This window comes from Quercus robur, chromosome 12 (genome assembly GCF_932294415.1).
Source record: "Quercus robur chromosome 12, dhQueRobu3.1, whole genome shotgun sequence".
Taxonomy (NCBI): Eukaryota; Viridiplantae; Streptophyta; class Magnoliopsida; order Fagales; family Fagaceae; genus Quercus; species Quercus robur.
In genome coordinates this window covers 8,836,046-8,850,416 of record NC_065545.1, presented here as the reverse complement: position 1 = coordinate 8,850,416, position 14,371 = coordinate 8,836,046, and the positions used below count along the sequence as shown (strand labels likewise).

At 33.3% G+C, this 14,371-nt stretch overlaps 1 protein-coding gene across 3 annotated transcripts; it reads left to right on the top strand.

Annotated features, from left to right (window-relative positions):
- Positions 1-1,449: 1,449 nt before the first annotated feature.
- On the top strand, positions 1,450-13,538 carry LOC126709616 (ABC transporter B family member 4-like). 3 transcript variants are annotated; one of them, XM_050409915.1, is made up of 13 exons: positions 1,452-3,097; positions 7,372-7,752; positions 8,017-8,071; positions 8,180-8,355; positions 8,478-8,699; positions 8,826-9,064; positions 9,279-9,804; positions 9,907-10,180; positions 10,508-11,343; positions 11,694-11,960; positions 12,093-12,356; positions 12,473-12,766; positions 12,965-13,538. In XM_050409915.1, exons 2-13 carry the CDS (start codon positions 7,441-7,443, stop codon positions 13,319-13,321), a joined length of 3,822 nt encoding a protein of 1,273 aa, XP_050265872.1. In that variant the 5' UTR covers positions 1,452-3,097; positions 7,372-7,440; the 3' UTR covers positions 13,322-13,538. The 3 variants fall into 3 exon arrangements, with proteins under 3 accessions (XP_050265873.1, XP_050265872.1, XP_050265874.1); XM_050409916.1 differs by lacking the exon at positions 8,017-8,071 and having other exon boundaries at positions 1,450-3,097; positions 8,182-8,355; XM_050409917.1 differs by lacking the exon at positions 1,452-3,097 and having other exon boundaries at positions 7,693-7,752; positions 8,182-8,355.
- Positions 13,539-14,371: the final 833 nt, after the last annotated feature.

Genomic DNA, 14,371 nt, shown 5'->3' with positions numbered 1-14,371 from the left:
TAGATATTTGTTTCCCTTTTCTTTCTTACCCTTGGTTCCATATCCCACTTTTAGTAGTAACACAGTTCCGAAGTATGTTTATAGCAAGGTGGCGTTCAAGTCGTCCTCGGACTCATATTGTCGAGAAGGATTTTGTCCTCGAACGAATACTGAACTCGCCTTACGTGATATCTACTCTTCCTTTCGTTTGATTACCCTTACAACCTTATTTGGGCCTCCTCGGACAGTTTTACGCCCTTGGATGGGCCACAGGCCCAATTTACACGACTTTAATAATTTATTGATTAGCCGACCCCCACACCTATTATAAAAAATTTCTAAACTTTCTTCTCAGAAAAATTTTCTAAACTTAAATCCCACACAACCCATGATTTTGTTTTTGTTTTTGTTTTTTTCCCTCAAGTTGCATGATTTAAAAATAATTTAAAACAAAATTTTAAAATTATATTCAAACTAAAAGTCTATTATAAAAAAAATTTAAAACTTCAATCCCACATAACCCACGCATTTGTTTTATTTTTTTCCCTCAAGTTGCATGACTTAATAATAATAATTTAAAACAAATTTAAATTCTATTCAAACTAAAAGTCTATTATAAAAAATAAAAAAAATAATAAAAATCTAAACTTAAATCCCACACAGCCCATGCTTTGTTTTTTTTGTTTTTTTTTTCCTCAAGTTGCATCTTATTAAATTAATATTTTATTAGGATATTAAGCTACAAAGCTTTTGACTAAGGGATAAGATTTAACAATAATTTAATTTAGATAAAGGTTTATCATCTAAGTTTTAAAATTTAAATTTTATTCTAACTAAAAGTCAATTATCAAAAACTAATTGGTACAGGTTTTCCTGCCTACACTAAAATCTGATTGGTATCTTGGTTTGATGATAAAGATGTATCATCAAGAGCGGATGTTATAGGTTGAAACTCTCTAAAAAAAAAAAGTCAATTATCAAAAATTTCAGAACTTATATTATAATACTCGAAAAAAAGGACTTAACAAGAGGCGTATTTAAGTAAACCTCTTTGTGGGGCCAATTTTTATAATTTGTATTATTAAAGGAGTTTTTAGAAAATAAGATTGAAACTCTAGCTGTATATAAGCTAATTAAGTTAGTGTATAACTATAGATATTTTTGTAGGAGGACTTCTCAGTATATTCAAATAGAGAAGGACTGACACCACACTTGAGGTAAGAGCTTAAGAAATTTCATCCTTCATTGAATCTATAAGCTTTATAAGAAATTAAAAGAAAATTTTATGTGGGTATTTTGGCCAGTAGTGAGACTATCTAAATACCTTATGAGTTTTATGATGTAAACTAGGCTTAAATATATGGAATTGGGTGTTAAATCTTTAGTCTCCTCCGTGATTGTTGTGTTTAATTGTTATTGAAACTACCGATTTTTTTTTTGGGTGCAAGATTCTTTTAGGCGTAGTTTTTTTCTTTAAGGAACAGTGCACTAATTGTTGGATTTGGGTGACTAATGATTCAGTAGTCTACTAGTATAAGCTCTAAGTCTACAGTGATGACTGTTATAAAAAAAAGGGGTAAAATACAATAAACTATCTAGAGGTTTTGGGTATACCAAATACATCCAAGACTTTCAGAAGATGACTAATTTAATCCTTAACACAAACGGTGTTAGTAGCTGCCGTCACTCAAATCTGACCCCTTTCTCTGCTCTTTTCTTTTTTCATAATCTCAGTAACTCACCTGGCTGTCTCTTTCTCTCTCAATTTTTCTTTTACTTTGCTTGTCCGAATCTAACTCTCTCTTTCGCCTCTCTCTTCTCTTTTCTTTTTCCTAATCTCACCTGACTCTTTCTTTCACTCTTAATCTTCTTTACCTTTGCCTACCGAATCTTGTTGATTATGGATCCTCTTTCTCTCTCATCTCTCTATTTCGGTGATGGAGATCTTGTGGTGGTGGGTCAACGCTCAATGGTTTTCTATGGGTTAATGGTGATTGGATTTACTGGATTTGGGTTTGGCCATTGTGGGTATTAGGAATTTGATATTTGCTTGGGGGTTGATGGCAACTTTGTGGAGTTAGGACTTGGCTTGTGTAATTGGTTTTTACTAGGTCTCTTTGTAGAGGAGCAAAAGGGTTTGGTTTTTAAGGAGCTTTTCCTTTTGGTTTCTTGGCTGCCAAACACTACTGGGTCTCAATTTTTGAACTCTCTTGTGCATGTTGCGATTTTCGGTTTTGGTTATTTTATTTAATTTGTGAGTGTATTGATTTTTTCAATTAGACTATCACTTGGAAAAAATTAGTATTGAGGAATTATTTTGTTTATTATGGTTTGTGTTGGTTATGGCATAAATCAAATATAACCCAAATAAGAATGATTAAACTCATTTCATATATCATATTAAGAAATTAACATAAAGTACAAAGAAAATTTTAAAATATAAAAATAGATAAACACCAATAAAGACTAAACTCTAAACCATCATAAATTGAAGTAATTTTTTTTATTAAAATTATTTATTTATTTTATAATTTATTATTACTATTTATTTAATAATTTAGTTTTAATTATTTTAGAATTTTTACATATGAATCCACGGTTTTTAAAACTAGACTGGACCATTCGGTTTGACCGTGAACCGATACTAATACTGGTTAGAATATGTATAGAAATCGAAAATTCATAAAAACCACTTAAATCCGGAGAATTGGCGGTTGAAACGTCGGAACCAGCTTGACATTAGCTCGATCTATCGAGCTTTACGAATTCAGAAATTCCAGATCTGAATTTCGGCCCATGCTGATGTATTTGTTTAGGGTTTCTTCTCTTACAATCCTAGACATATATAAGGCTTATTTTAAGAGCCGTCACACACGGATACAATGACTAAGAGCTTAATTTTCTCTGTGAGAAGCTGCTGCGTTTGTACGCTATAGGGTTTTGTAACCAAGTTCTTCTTGATCTTCATTGTTGATAAAGTAAAGAACTTTGCAACTAACAACAATCATTCAAGTTGCTGGAGTTAGTCACGTACTAGGATCCATGCAAAAGATTAGTCACGGATTGGAGATTTGTGCATCAAAAGAAAGAATGCTACTACAAGATCAAGTCCAATTAGGTATTGAAATGAAAGTTCAACTGTAGGTTAGTATTTTGGGATAAGCTAGGGTAATGGTAAGATTTCTTATACTTGTAACCATTTGATTATTGATTTGTGGATTCTTGAGAGTGGTGTCCTTAAATTCACTCGGTGGGGTTTTTGCCTTGCGAAAGTTTTCTCCATTTATCAACAAATCACCGTGTCAATTTAATTTCTGCTGCATTTAGTTTATTTGGTGATTTGTTGGTGTCTCCCTGATTTGCATGTAATTTGACATAATTAATCAACTTTGATAATTGAATTAATTAACCGGGATCAATCTATTTTAACCCAACAACCTAGAATTTACACAAAGCACAAAAATTTAGGAATCAACACCCAACAATTTGGAAAATATCCAATATCAAATTTTATTCATCAAATGTCCCCTTAAGATAAAACCACCTAAAGCCCTTTTATAGAGCTTTTAGAAATAAAAGATAATCCTAGCAAAAAACTAAAGCTAATCTAGAAACTAATCCCTATCTAAACTTATCTGAACTCATAATAAATAAAATCCTAAAATCTAAAATAATACAATGCAAATTTGAAATAATGTTGGTTGTGCTCTCGCATCATACTACCTTAGTTGGAGAAAACTTGACAACGAGTTTTGAAGTGTTATAGAATTAGGACTTTGGCATATAACACTTCAATTTGGAAATCACCTTAGAGAGCACTGAGAATAGAAAAACCTTGCATTCCATCACATCATTAAACTCTTTTAGAATCACAAAATCAATGTGTGAAATGCATCATCTTATCTTGAACTAATGAACCTTAGGAAGCAACTTGGTATCAACCTTTTCGACTTAATCAAACTGTAGATCTTTATGTAACATAGAGGGTTGATCAATAGCACAATTATCAAATTCAACATTTACGTTGTGCGCACCCTCTAAAGTTGTACTCTCTTGTTCACATTTCTCACCTTCTTGTTGAAACTCTATAGTAGATTTGTCTTATTGCACACGTTAAAGCAACACTTGTTGGTGATTGTACCTTGTTGTCAACATAAGTCTATGGTGTCACTTGATGTTTCCATTACTAAGTTCTCATCACCAACATTTGCTCAAAAAAAAAAAAGATCTCATCACCAACATTGTCTTTTGTATGGGAAGCAGTAACCTCATGTTAATATGTCATCCATGGCACCCCCACTGAATCAAGTCAAGTATTAATTTTTTGATGATCTGGATTAATCTCAACAACCAAGTCTTGAAAAGCTTTCAAGAAATTTTCGAATGTTTGGTCCGTGGCATATTTTGATTTCTTTAGTTTATTTAAGTCTTGATGAAAGGTAGATTGTGCTAGAGTGGGCTGAGGACCAGAAATTTCATGAACATTCATCTTCTTTTCATCAAATTGTGCAATTAGTTGTCCATTTTATTGCCGCACACTATCTCTTAGATCTTCAAAATTGCCATGATGAAACTAGGATGGATAATTTCTGTTGAGAACATTATGATGCATATATATTCTTATTAAGGCTGGCTATCTTCTTCTTTTTTTCCCAAGTAATTACACAACCAAACCATTTGAAATGAAAATCCCAGTAAAACATCTTCTTGCAAGACCAACTTTTTTGTGCTCATTTGATAAACCCAAACATTCAAAGAGCCGGTCCATCTCAAAAACCTTGAAATTCCATGGGTCTAACTCTTGATAACAATAAAAAATAGTTGGCTCAACTATTACCGTGGTTCTCTAGAATAATAAATAACTAGTCACAAACCCATGCGATGCGTGGGAATATACAACTATTTTGTAACGTGATATAATGTATGATTTATTCTATAAAATGTACTAGAGATATTATTTCTAAAATTATTTTTCATCTCTCCATCTCTACAAATATATCATTCATTATTTTGAGTTTAAAAAAAAAAAAAAAAAAAAAAAAAAAAAAAAAAGCTGAGGTGCATTTGATTAATATTATTCCTTTTTTTTTTTTTTTTTTTTTTTTTTGAGATAAAATATAGAAATAGTATTCTTTTTTCGAGTGATCTATATTATTCAAACTTGTGTATAGTTTTTTTTTTTTTTTTTTTTTTTTCCTGAGTTCCAAAATTAATTATTTGAATTTCTCATTCTCTTAAGAGATTTTCATGATAACCAAACCTTATCACAAATTTACAATTGATATTATTCAAATAATTTATAGAGACATTCAAATACATAATCATCTCACTTCTAAAATATCTAAAAATTAACTCAAACCAAAACTATAAGAGGGATAGAGAGTACATGTGATATATAACTCAAAAAACACACCACCAAAGTGTATCATCCAAAAGAAGAGGAACAAAAAAAATAAAAAAAATAAAAAACAAAAAATTCATCAATCTGAAATAGAGTTACAAGAAAGAATTAATAAGAGAGAGAGAGAGAGAGAGAGAGAGAGAGAGAGAGAGAGAACAATCACCTTTTTGGAAGAGAATGTAAGAAAAATAACAAAATTATATAAAAGAAAATGATGAGTAGAAGAATATTCAAAACTAAACATCCACCAAAAGAAAGAATATATATATATATATATATATAGAGAGAGAGAGAGAGAGAGAGAGAGAGAGAGAGAGAGAATTCACCTTTTTGTGTGAGCAAAATATGGATTGAATGGAATAGAAAATAACAAAATTTTATAGTAAAAAAAATGGGGAGAAGAAGAGTCAAAATAAAAGGAAGATGAAGGGATGGAGAAATTGTAATTAGGTTAAGGTATAGAGTAGTGGGGAGATAAAAATGTAAAAATAAGTAAATGTTGGAGAATGTATAATTGTAAAGTGGCAAATTAATAAGGAAAAAATAATTTAAATAAAGAGAGAAAATATTGAAAATAGGTTGATAATGTGGCGCTAATGTGGCTCAACAGGAATGCGGTAACATTAAACTCTACGCTTCAGCTTTTAGATATATATATAAATAGATAAGCTTCAACAAAGAATTTTAATAGGAACCTGGATTGCAAACTGGTGCTCTAAATTGATCATATTGGGGGGATTGGCTTTGCACTACTTCAGATAAGGTTCCAATGGGTTCATGGATTGGGTCTTGTATTTGTTGGAAAATACATGGTTTGGGCTAATGTCTGGGCCAAATCATTGGCTTTATTTATAACTAGATCCGGTGTTGGTGTACAATTTACGATGATTGTTATTATAATTAGGCTAAAATACCAATTTCTTTTTGGCAAAATACCATTTTGGTCCCTACATTTTTGGAGTCACTATCAATTTGGTGCTTCTTATTTTTAACTTGCAGTTAATTTAGTCCTTACATTTTGATAGCAGTCAAATTGCTCACTGTTATTATCAACTTGGAAGCAATTTGATCCCTGTTATCTTCAATTTGGAAACTTTACCAATTGATTATCTTTAATTTATAAACTTTTTCAATTGAGCTAACTAAAACCCATAAAGTCTAACTATTTGAAAAATCTCCAATATCAAATTTTATTCATCAACCGTCAAATTTCATGCCGGCTTATTTTGCAATTTTGAGAAAATATCAAACATTTATATTTTGTATTAGGGTCTCTTTCGCAATCTTTGCTAAGAAATACTCAGGATAGAGCTCGTGGTGCAGTACTAATTTGGGATAACATGCTTAATTGTTATTTGTTAAGGTTGATGGGAAAATTTTGATAATCAATTTTCTTAATTGATTTTAACAAAGGATGGATTTTACATATAAAAATACTCAAAATTGGCACTTTTCGTAATTAATTCTGCTAGATTGTTTTGTTGTATATTGATCTAGAGGTGAAAATTTTTTACTTAACAAGGGCCTTGATAGACATCACCATATTCGACATCTATTCATTTACTTTTTTCTGGTATGTTTTTTTTCTTATAATTGACTTTCAAAAAGCAAAGAAAAGGGAAATCCATATATATTACTACTTAATTTCTTTTACCAGCTCCTTCGTTGGGAAGTGCATTAAGTTCTAGATGAAGATGAAAACAGAAAATAGAATGCAAGCAAGGTTCTTGACTTTCTAAGTTATATAAATATAAAATTTGTCAATTCTCTAGTCTATTATAGTAAGAATTTTCCTTATCAATCATCTTTCGCATGTTCATCTTTTAGCTGCTTTTAGAATTATATTTCATGATACCGTGAGAGGCAATTTATAATTAATAATCATCTTGTTAGTCCCTGATTTTATCTAGTATCTTTTGAAACTGACCGCTAGTTCAACTTTGACTGCTTGGCTTGTAAGCTGCTAACTTTACCTTCATTTTGTTGAGCAGGTGCTGTTTTGTTCTAAATATTCCAAGTAAGGTAGCCCACAATTGGACCAGCATATTGGAGTTGGTAAAATGGAGGTAAGGACAGGCTCGAATGGAAATACAAATGAGGACGCTGCAATAAAAAACAATGAAGAAGCAGAGAAAAGCCCTTCCATGATTAATGATCAAGATAATATAGGAGAGAAGAATACCAACACTGTTTCATTTCTCAAGCTGTTCTCATTTGCGGATTCCACTGATGTTCTTTTGATGATCATTGGCACAATAGGTGCCATTGGGAATGGGCTAGGTACGCCTATGTTGACAATACTCTTTGGGGAAATGATTAATGCTGCGGGAAATAATCAGAATGACAAAGACATGGTTCGTGAAGTTTCCAAGGTAAAAATATGCTCCAAAAGCTTAATTTATGATGTCAATTTCAATCTTTATCACTAGAAAGTGTAGTTGAACATTTCGTTTTATTCTTAACTTATTTTTGACGTAACAATTAAAAAGTCCCATCTAAATTCTATTAATGTTATCATTTAGTTCTTCAATTGAAAACTTATCTTGATTTTAAAGATGTATGTGAACCCTTCCTTTTCCTTTCTGATATGCTATTATTGATAGAAGGTGACATTTAGTACCCTGGTACTGTTTTAGGTTTGTGTAAAAATTCTCTACGTGGCAGCAGGGATAGGTGTTGCAGGATTCCTCCGTAAGTACATTCCATGATCAAAAATCACTGCAGATTTTTTATGCATAAAAGAAAACCTTTCATCTATCAGGCATTGAGAAATGGTAAACTTGTCTTTGTTCTTGTTAGAGGTGGCTTGCTGGATGGTCACAGGGGAGCGCCAGGCTGCACGAATAAGGGGTTTGTATTTGAAGACAATTTTGAGACAAGATGTTGCTTTCTTTGATATGGAAACAAACACTGGAGAGGTTGTTGGGAGAATGTCAGGTGATACTGTTCTCATACAAGATGCCATGGGTGAGAAGGTACTATATTGTTGCACCAACAACATTAAAACTCACAACTGGCCAAAAGTCAGCCTGAGTTATATTCATATTATGCATCTAAATGTGTTCCTGGTGATAAAAGAGTATGTTTGCTTGTACAGGTTGGAAGATTTCTGCAACTGGTATCAACATTCATTGGGGGATTTTCTGTAGCAATTTTCAAAGGGTGGCTCCTTACCCTTGTCTTGTTATCCTCAATTCCTCTTCTTGTGGCATCTGGTGGTCTTATGTCCATCATCATATCCAAGACAGCATCCCGTGGACAAAGTGCTTATGCAAATGCAGCAAATGTAGTTGAACAAACAATTGGCTCAATAAGAATGGTATGTCACGTCATCAAACTATCTACATGCCAGAGAAAACTTCTAATTTAGCTCTCAATACAATGCGTTTTGCATTGTTGGTTTTTCTAGCAAATGTATGATATCCACCATTTGGTTCTTTTCTAGGTTGCATCATTTACTGGGGAGAAGCAAGCTATAAATAATTACAAAAAGTACGTTATAACTGCTTACAAATCTGGTGTTTACGAAGGTTTGGTATCAGGGTTAAGTTTCGCCATTGTTACGTCAGTGATGTACACCAGCTATGGTTTGGCTATATGGTATGGATCAAAATTGATACTGAGCAAAAAGTACAATGGGGGTGATGTGCTGAACGTGGTCATGGCTATAATAATTGGATCCATGTAAGCTGCAATTTGAAATTTTTAAGCTTCCAATTGTATGTAAACATGCTAATAAAGACATAATTCATGCTTCATGTGGAAAATTTCATCTATTTTCTTCCCTAATTAAGGTGGAAACATGCACACTCATAAACTTATGTAAAGAGGTATCAGTAACTTTTTTGGCTTATTCATTATTTATTTCATTCATTTTGCTATCATGTGGATGTTTCAGGTCCCTAGGCGAGGCATCTCCCTGCATGAGTGCCTTTTTTGCTGGTAAAGCTGCGGCTTATAAGATGTTTGAGACTATCAAGAGGAGGCCAGAGATAGATTCTTATAACTCAAAGGGAAAAATTTTGGATGATATTCGTGGAGATATAGAGTTTAAAGACGTTTATTTCAGTTATCCAACTAGATCAGATGAGCCAATATTACGTGGATTCTCTCTTTATATTCCTAGTGGCACAACTACAGCTTTGGTTGGACAAAGTGGAAGTGGAAAATCAACCGTGATTAGTCTAATTGAGAGATTCTATGACCCACATGCTGGTGAGGTTCTCATAGATGGCATTAACTTGAAAGACTTCCAGCTTAAATGGATTAGGGAGAAAATTGGTCTTGTTAGCCAAGAACCTGTCTTGTTTTCATCCAGCATAAAGGATAATATTGCATATGGAAAAGATGAAGCAACGTATGACGAGATCAGAATTGCATCTGAACTCGCAAATGCTTTTAAATTTATTGATAAATTGCCTCAGGTTTTGTCTTATCCTCCATTCATTGGAATATAAGAGGTTATTTTCTCCTCTATTCCCATAAAATTTGTTAATTTTACTTTCTAATTTGAATTTGACTTCCAGGGACTAGATACCCTGGTTGGTGAGCACGGAACACAACTGTCTGGTGGTCAGAAGCAAAGAGTTGCCATTGCAAGAGCAATTCTGAAAGACCCAAGAATCTTACTCCTCGATGAAGCTACAAGTGCACTTGATGCAAAGTCTGAGAGGGTAGTGCAGGAGGCATTGGACAGGATTATGGTCAACCGGACAACCATCATTGTTGCCCACCGTTTGATCACGGTGAGGAATGCTGATACAATTGAAGTCATTCATATGGGAAAGACGGTAGAGAAAGGTATGCTATTTGACTCTTTCCTTCATAACCTAAATCTGTTATCTTTGCAAATTGTCCCACATTAGGTGGACAGTAAATCAACAATTTTCATTAAGCATATACATCATTGTGCATAATTTCAGCAACTTTTTGATTCACTGGTTTATATTTTGGATGTTAAATAGAATTACAATTTGCAAAAGGAAAAAGATATTGCCTTCCAGAACTTATTGCCTCTCAAATTTGTCTTGAAATCTTCTAATTGAATTTTTTATCAACTCTCAAACCTTGGATTAGACCTAAATGGGAGATGCATATCACCTGAAAATTTATCTGTAACTCTATCAGGATCACACTCAGAACTAATTAAGGATCCTAATGGAGCATACTCTCAGCTTATACGCTTGCAAGAAGTAGACAAGGAGTCAGAACAACATGCAGATGATCAAAACAGATCAGAAACTTCTGCTGAATCTTTTAGACAGTCAAGTCTTAGACATAGTCAGAGAATGTCATTAGTACAAAGCTTTAGTCGTGCATCATCAGTCGTGCCAACAGAAGTTACCCTCCCTAATGAACGACTGGCAGAAACAGAAGAAAACTATCCCAAGGTCCCAATCAGCCGCATTGCCTACCTCAACAAGTCAGAGATTCCTGTACTTCTTCTTGGGACTATAGCTGCAATTATCAACGGCGTAATACTCCCTATATTTAGTATACTGCTTACTAGGGTAATCAAATCATTTTATGAACCACCTCCTAAATTGAAAAAGGATTCAAACTTTTGGTCACTAATGTTTGTGGCCCTTGGTATGGTATCATTTCTGGCAATTTCAGCAAGAGAATACCTCTTTGCTGTAGCTGGGTGTAAGTTAATAGCACGAATTCGATTGATGTGTTTTGAGAAGCTGATTCACATGGAGATTGGTTGGTTTGATGCGCCTGTGCACTCAAGTGGCTCAGTTGGTGCAAGGCTCTCAGAAAATGCAGCAACAATGCGTGCCCTTGTTGGAGATACTCTTCGTCTGACGGTTCATGTTATTACTTCAGCAGCTGCAGGTTTGGTCATTTCATTTCTTGCAAGTTGGCAGTTGACATTTATTATCCTTGCATTGACTCCTCTCATCGGAGTCAATGGATACGTTCAAGTAAAGTTCTTGAAAGGATTCAATGCAGGTGCAAAGGTCTGCTCTAAAACTACTAACCCCATTTTCCTCTGTGTGGCTATGGCATGATATATACATTATGACTTTCAAAGGAAAATGAAGTAAAATTTAATTTTTGATTGGAGAAAATGGACTCAAACCATTTAAAAATACTTGGAGCCTATTTGGTTAAAAATACAACAACAATTTTCTGTGTTTAGAAATAAAAAAAAAGAAGAGTGTCACGCAGAGAACAATCTACTCACTTGAGGCTTTTTAGTTTAAAAACTCTAAGCTGCCACTTTAAACACAGCTAATTAATTCACAATTTATACGGTTGCATAAAATTATTCATTACTTGTAGTTGATGTAAATCTATGTGGTTGCAGTTGAAGTATGAGGAAGCAAGCCAAGTTGCTAATGATGCAGTCGGAAGTATCAGAACAGTTGCTTCTTTCTGTGCTGAAGACAAGGTGATGAAGCTGTACAGAAGCAAATGTGAAGGCCCAACGAAGGCAGGGATAAGGCAAGGCTTGATCACTGGAATTGGATTTGGGACTTCTTTTGGCTTGTTGTATGTTGTCTATGCTACAACTTTCTATATAGGTGCTCGTCTCGTTCAGGCTAGGAAAGCAACATTCTTAGATGTTTTTCAAGTAAACATTCCTTCTATATAACTATATTTGATAAGCGTTCAGAAAGTGTTGTATACTAACTAACAGATAATATTTAAACAAGACTGTTTCACACCAAATTACCTTATCTAAAGATGGATATTTGGCTTGCAGGTTTTCTTTGCTTTGACCATAACATCTATAGGAATTTTTCTTTCAAACAACATAGGTCCTGATACTGGCAAAGCCAAGAACGCTTCTGGTTCCATATTTGCAATAGTGGACCGACAGTCGAAGATAGACCCAAGTAATGAGTTTGGGATGACATTGGAGAATCTGAAGGGAGAAATTGAGCTTCATCATGTAAGCTTCAAATATCCATGTAGGCCAGATATTCAAATTTTCCGAGATCTTAGCTTGACAATTCATTCTGGGAAGGTAAAGTTACATCATTAATTCCAAGCAACTAGCACAAGATATAATCACAAAATTTGTTCTTGCTTGCCATTATACAAAAATTATATTAGTATGCAATCTATTTTCCTTTTTTTTAGACAATTGCTCTGGTTGGAGAAAGTGGGAGTGGGAAATCCACTGTGATTGCATTATTGCAAAGGTTTTATGATCCTGATTCCGGTCATATTACGCTAGATGGAATTGAAATTAAGGAATTTCAAGTGAAATGGTTGAGGCAGCAGATGGGTCTTGTGATTCAAGAACCAATTTTATTTAATGAAACTATTCGTGCCAATATTGCATATGGAAAGGGAGGAAATGCAACTGAGTCAGAAATCATAGCTGCAGCGGAGTTAGCCAATGCTCATAGGTTCATTAGTGGCTTACAACAGGTTAGAACAAAGAAAAGCATTTCCCGGTATTTGTTTCATTATCATTTCTAAAGTTACATGTAATTAAGTCAATTAACAAACTATATAATTGAAGAGGATAACATCACTTTGACTTCTACAACTGTTGGTAGTTAATTTTAATGTGCAAATAATGGACTGTAATTTCTTTTCCTATCATTCTTACAATGCAAAATGCAGGGTTATGATACAATAGTAGGAGAACGCGGAGTTCAATTATCTGGCGGACAGAAGCAACGGGTAGCCATTGCACGTGCCATGATTAAAAGTCCAAAGATATTATTATTAGATGAAGCCACTAGTGCACTAGATGCTGAGTCTGAGAGGGTGGTCCAAGATGCATTGGATCGTGTCATGGTTAACCGAACTACAGTTGTTGTGGCACATCGATTATCCACAATCAGAAATGCAGATGTAATCGCAGTGGTTAAAAATGGAGTTATTGCAGAGAAAGGAAAGCACGACAATTTGATTAGAATCAAGGATGGCTTTTACACCTCCTTGGTTGCGCTGCACACAAGTGCTTCAACTGCTTGATCTTCAAGTTTTTTTTTTTAACTACTCTCTTAAATAGATGAAATACATAAATGTATGTTATTTTCTCTTCTTTTAAATTCATAGTTTGAATTATTTATGCTTTTCTTCATAAATAATTTATCCATATTTGTAATATCAAATGTTAGAAATTTGAAGTATAATGTATTTATTGTGGATGAATAAGAAAGAGTAGAGGATGAAAAATTGCCTTATGATAGTGCTAGTGGACAAAGTATGTGTTTCCACATATCTCATTGTATTTTATACAATTTCTTTGAATTTCAAAGCAAATGCAGTAACTATATAGAGAGTTACATATGGTTTCATCTAATACAAAAGTTTGGTGTATGAAGTCAATGACTAAACCATTTTAGTCCAGAAGAAAATTTCATTATAAGTTTTAGTCTAAAATTAAAGGATTTCATTGTTTTAATAGTTATACCCTTTTTTTTTGTTTTTTTTTTTTTTTTTATCAATTTCTACGTACGTGGTTGACTAAATATGATTGAGCTTCATTTGAAATCTAACCATGTGATTGGATTAATTTTGGTGTTATGCAAGACGATGATTAGGTATGAATTTGGTTAGATATTACTGATTGAATGTAATTAACCATGTCATATTTTAATTGTGAAAAAAGTATGTAATTTTCTATGTGACATAGACTAAAATTAAGTGTGATTTCCATGGAAAATTAGTACTATCAAATTGATTAATGAATTTAACAGATTTTCATAAATTAAGTATCCTATTTTTTGTTCGAGTTCATTTACTTTGTCATATTTGGTCTCTTTATTTTTATCAGGTTATACATGTGATATATTTAGAAGTCAAGTTTATTTCTTTTAATTAATGGGCATATCAAGTTATTAACTTTGTCATATTCTAGTCTCACTCATTCTTATAATCTTTTCCAATGAGTCATCTCACTCATCTTATCCATGCCCCTTCTATGCCCCATACAAATACCTTTTATTTCCTATTGAAAGGAGAATAAGAATCATTAGCCCTTTCTTTGGAGGCACAAAACCCTAAAAATACCCCTTCCCA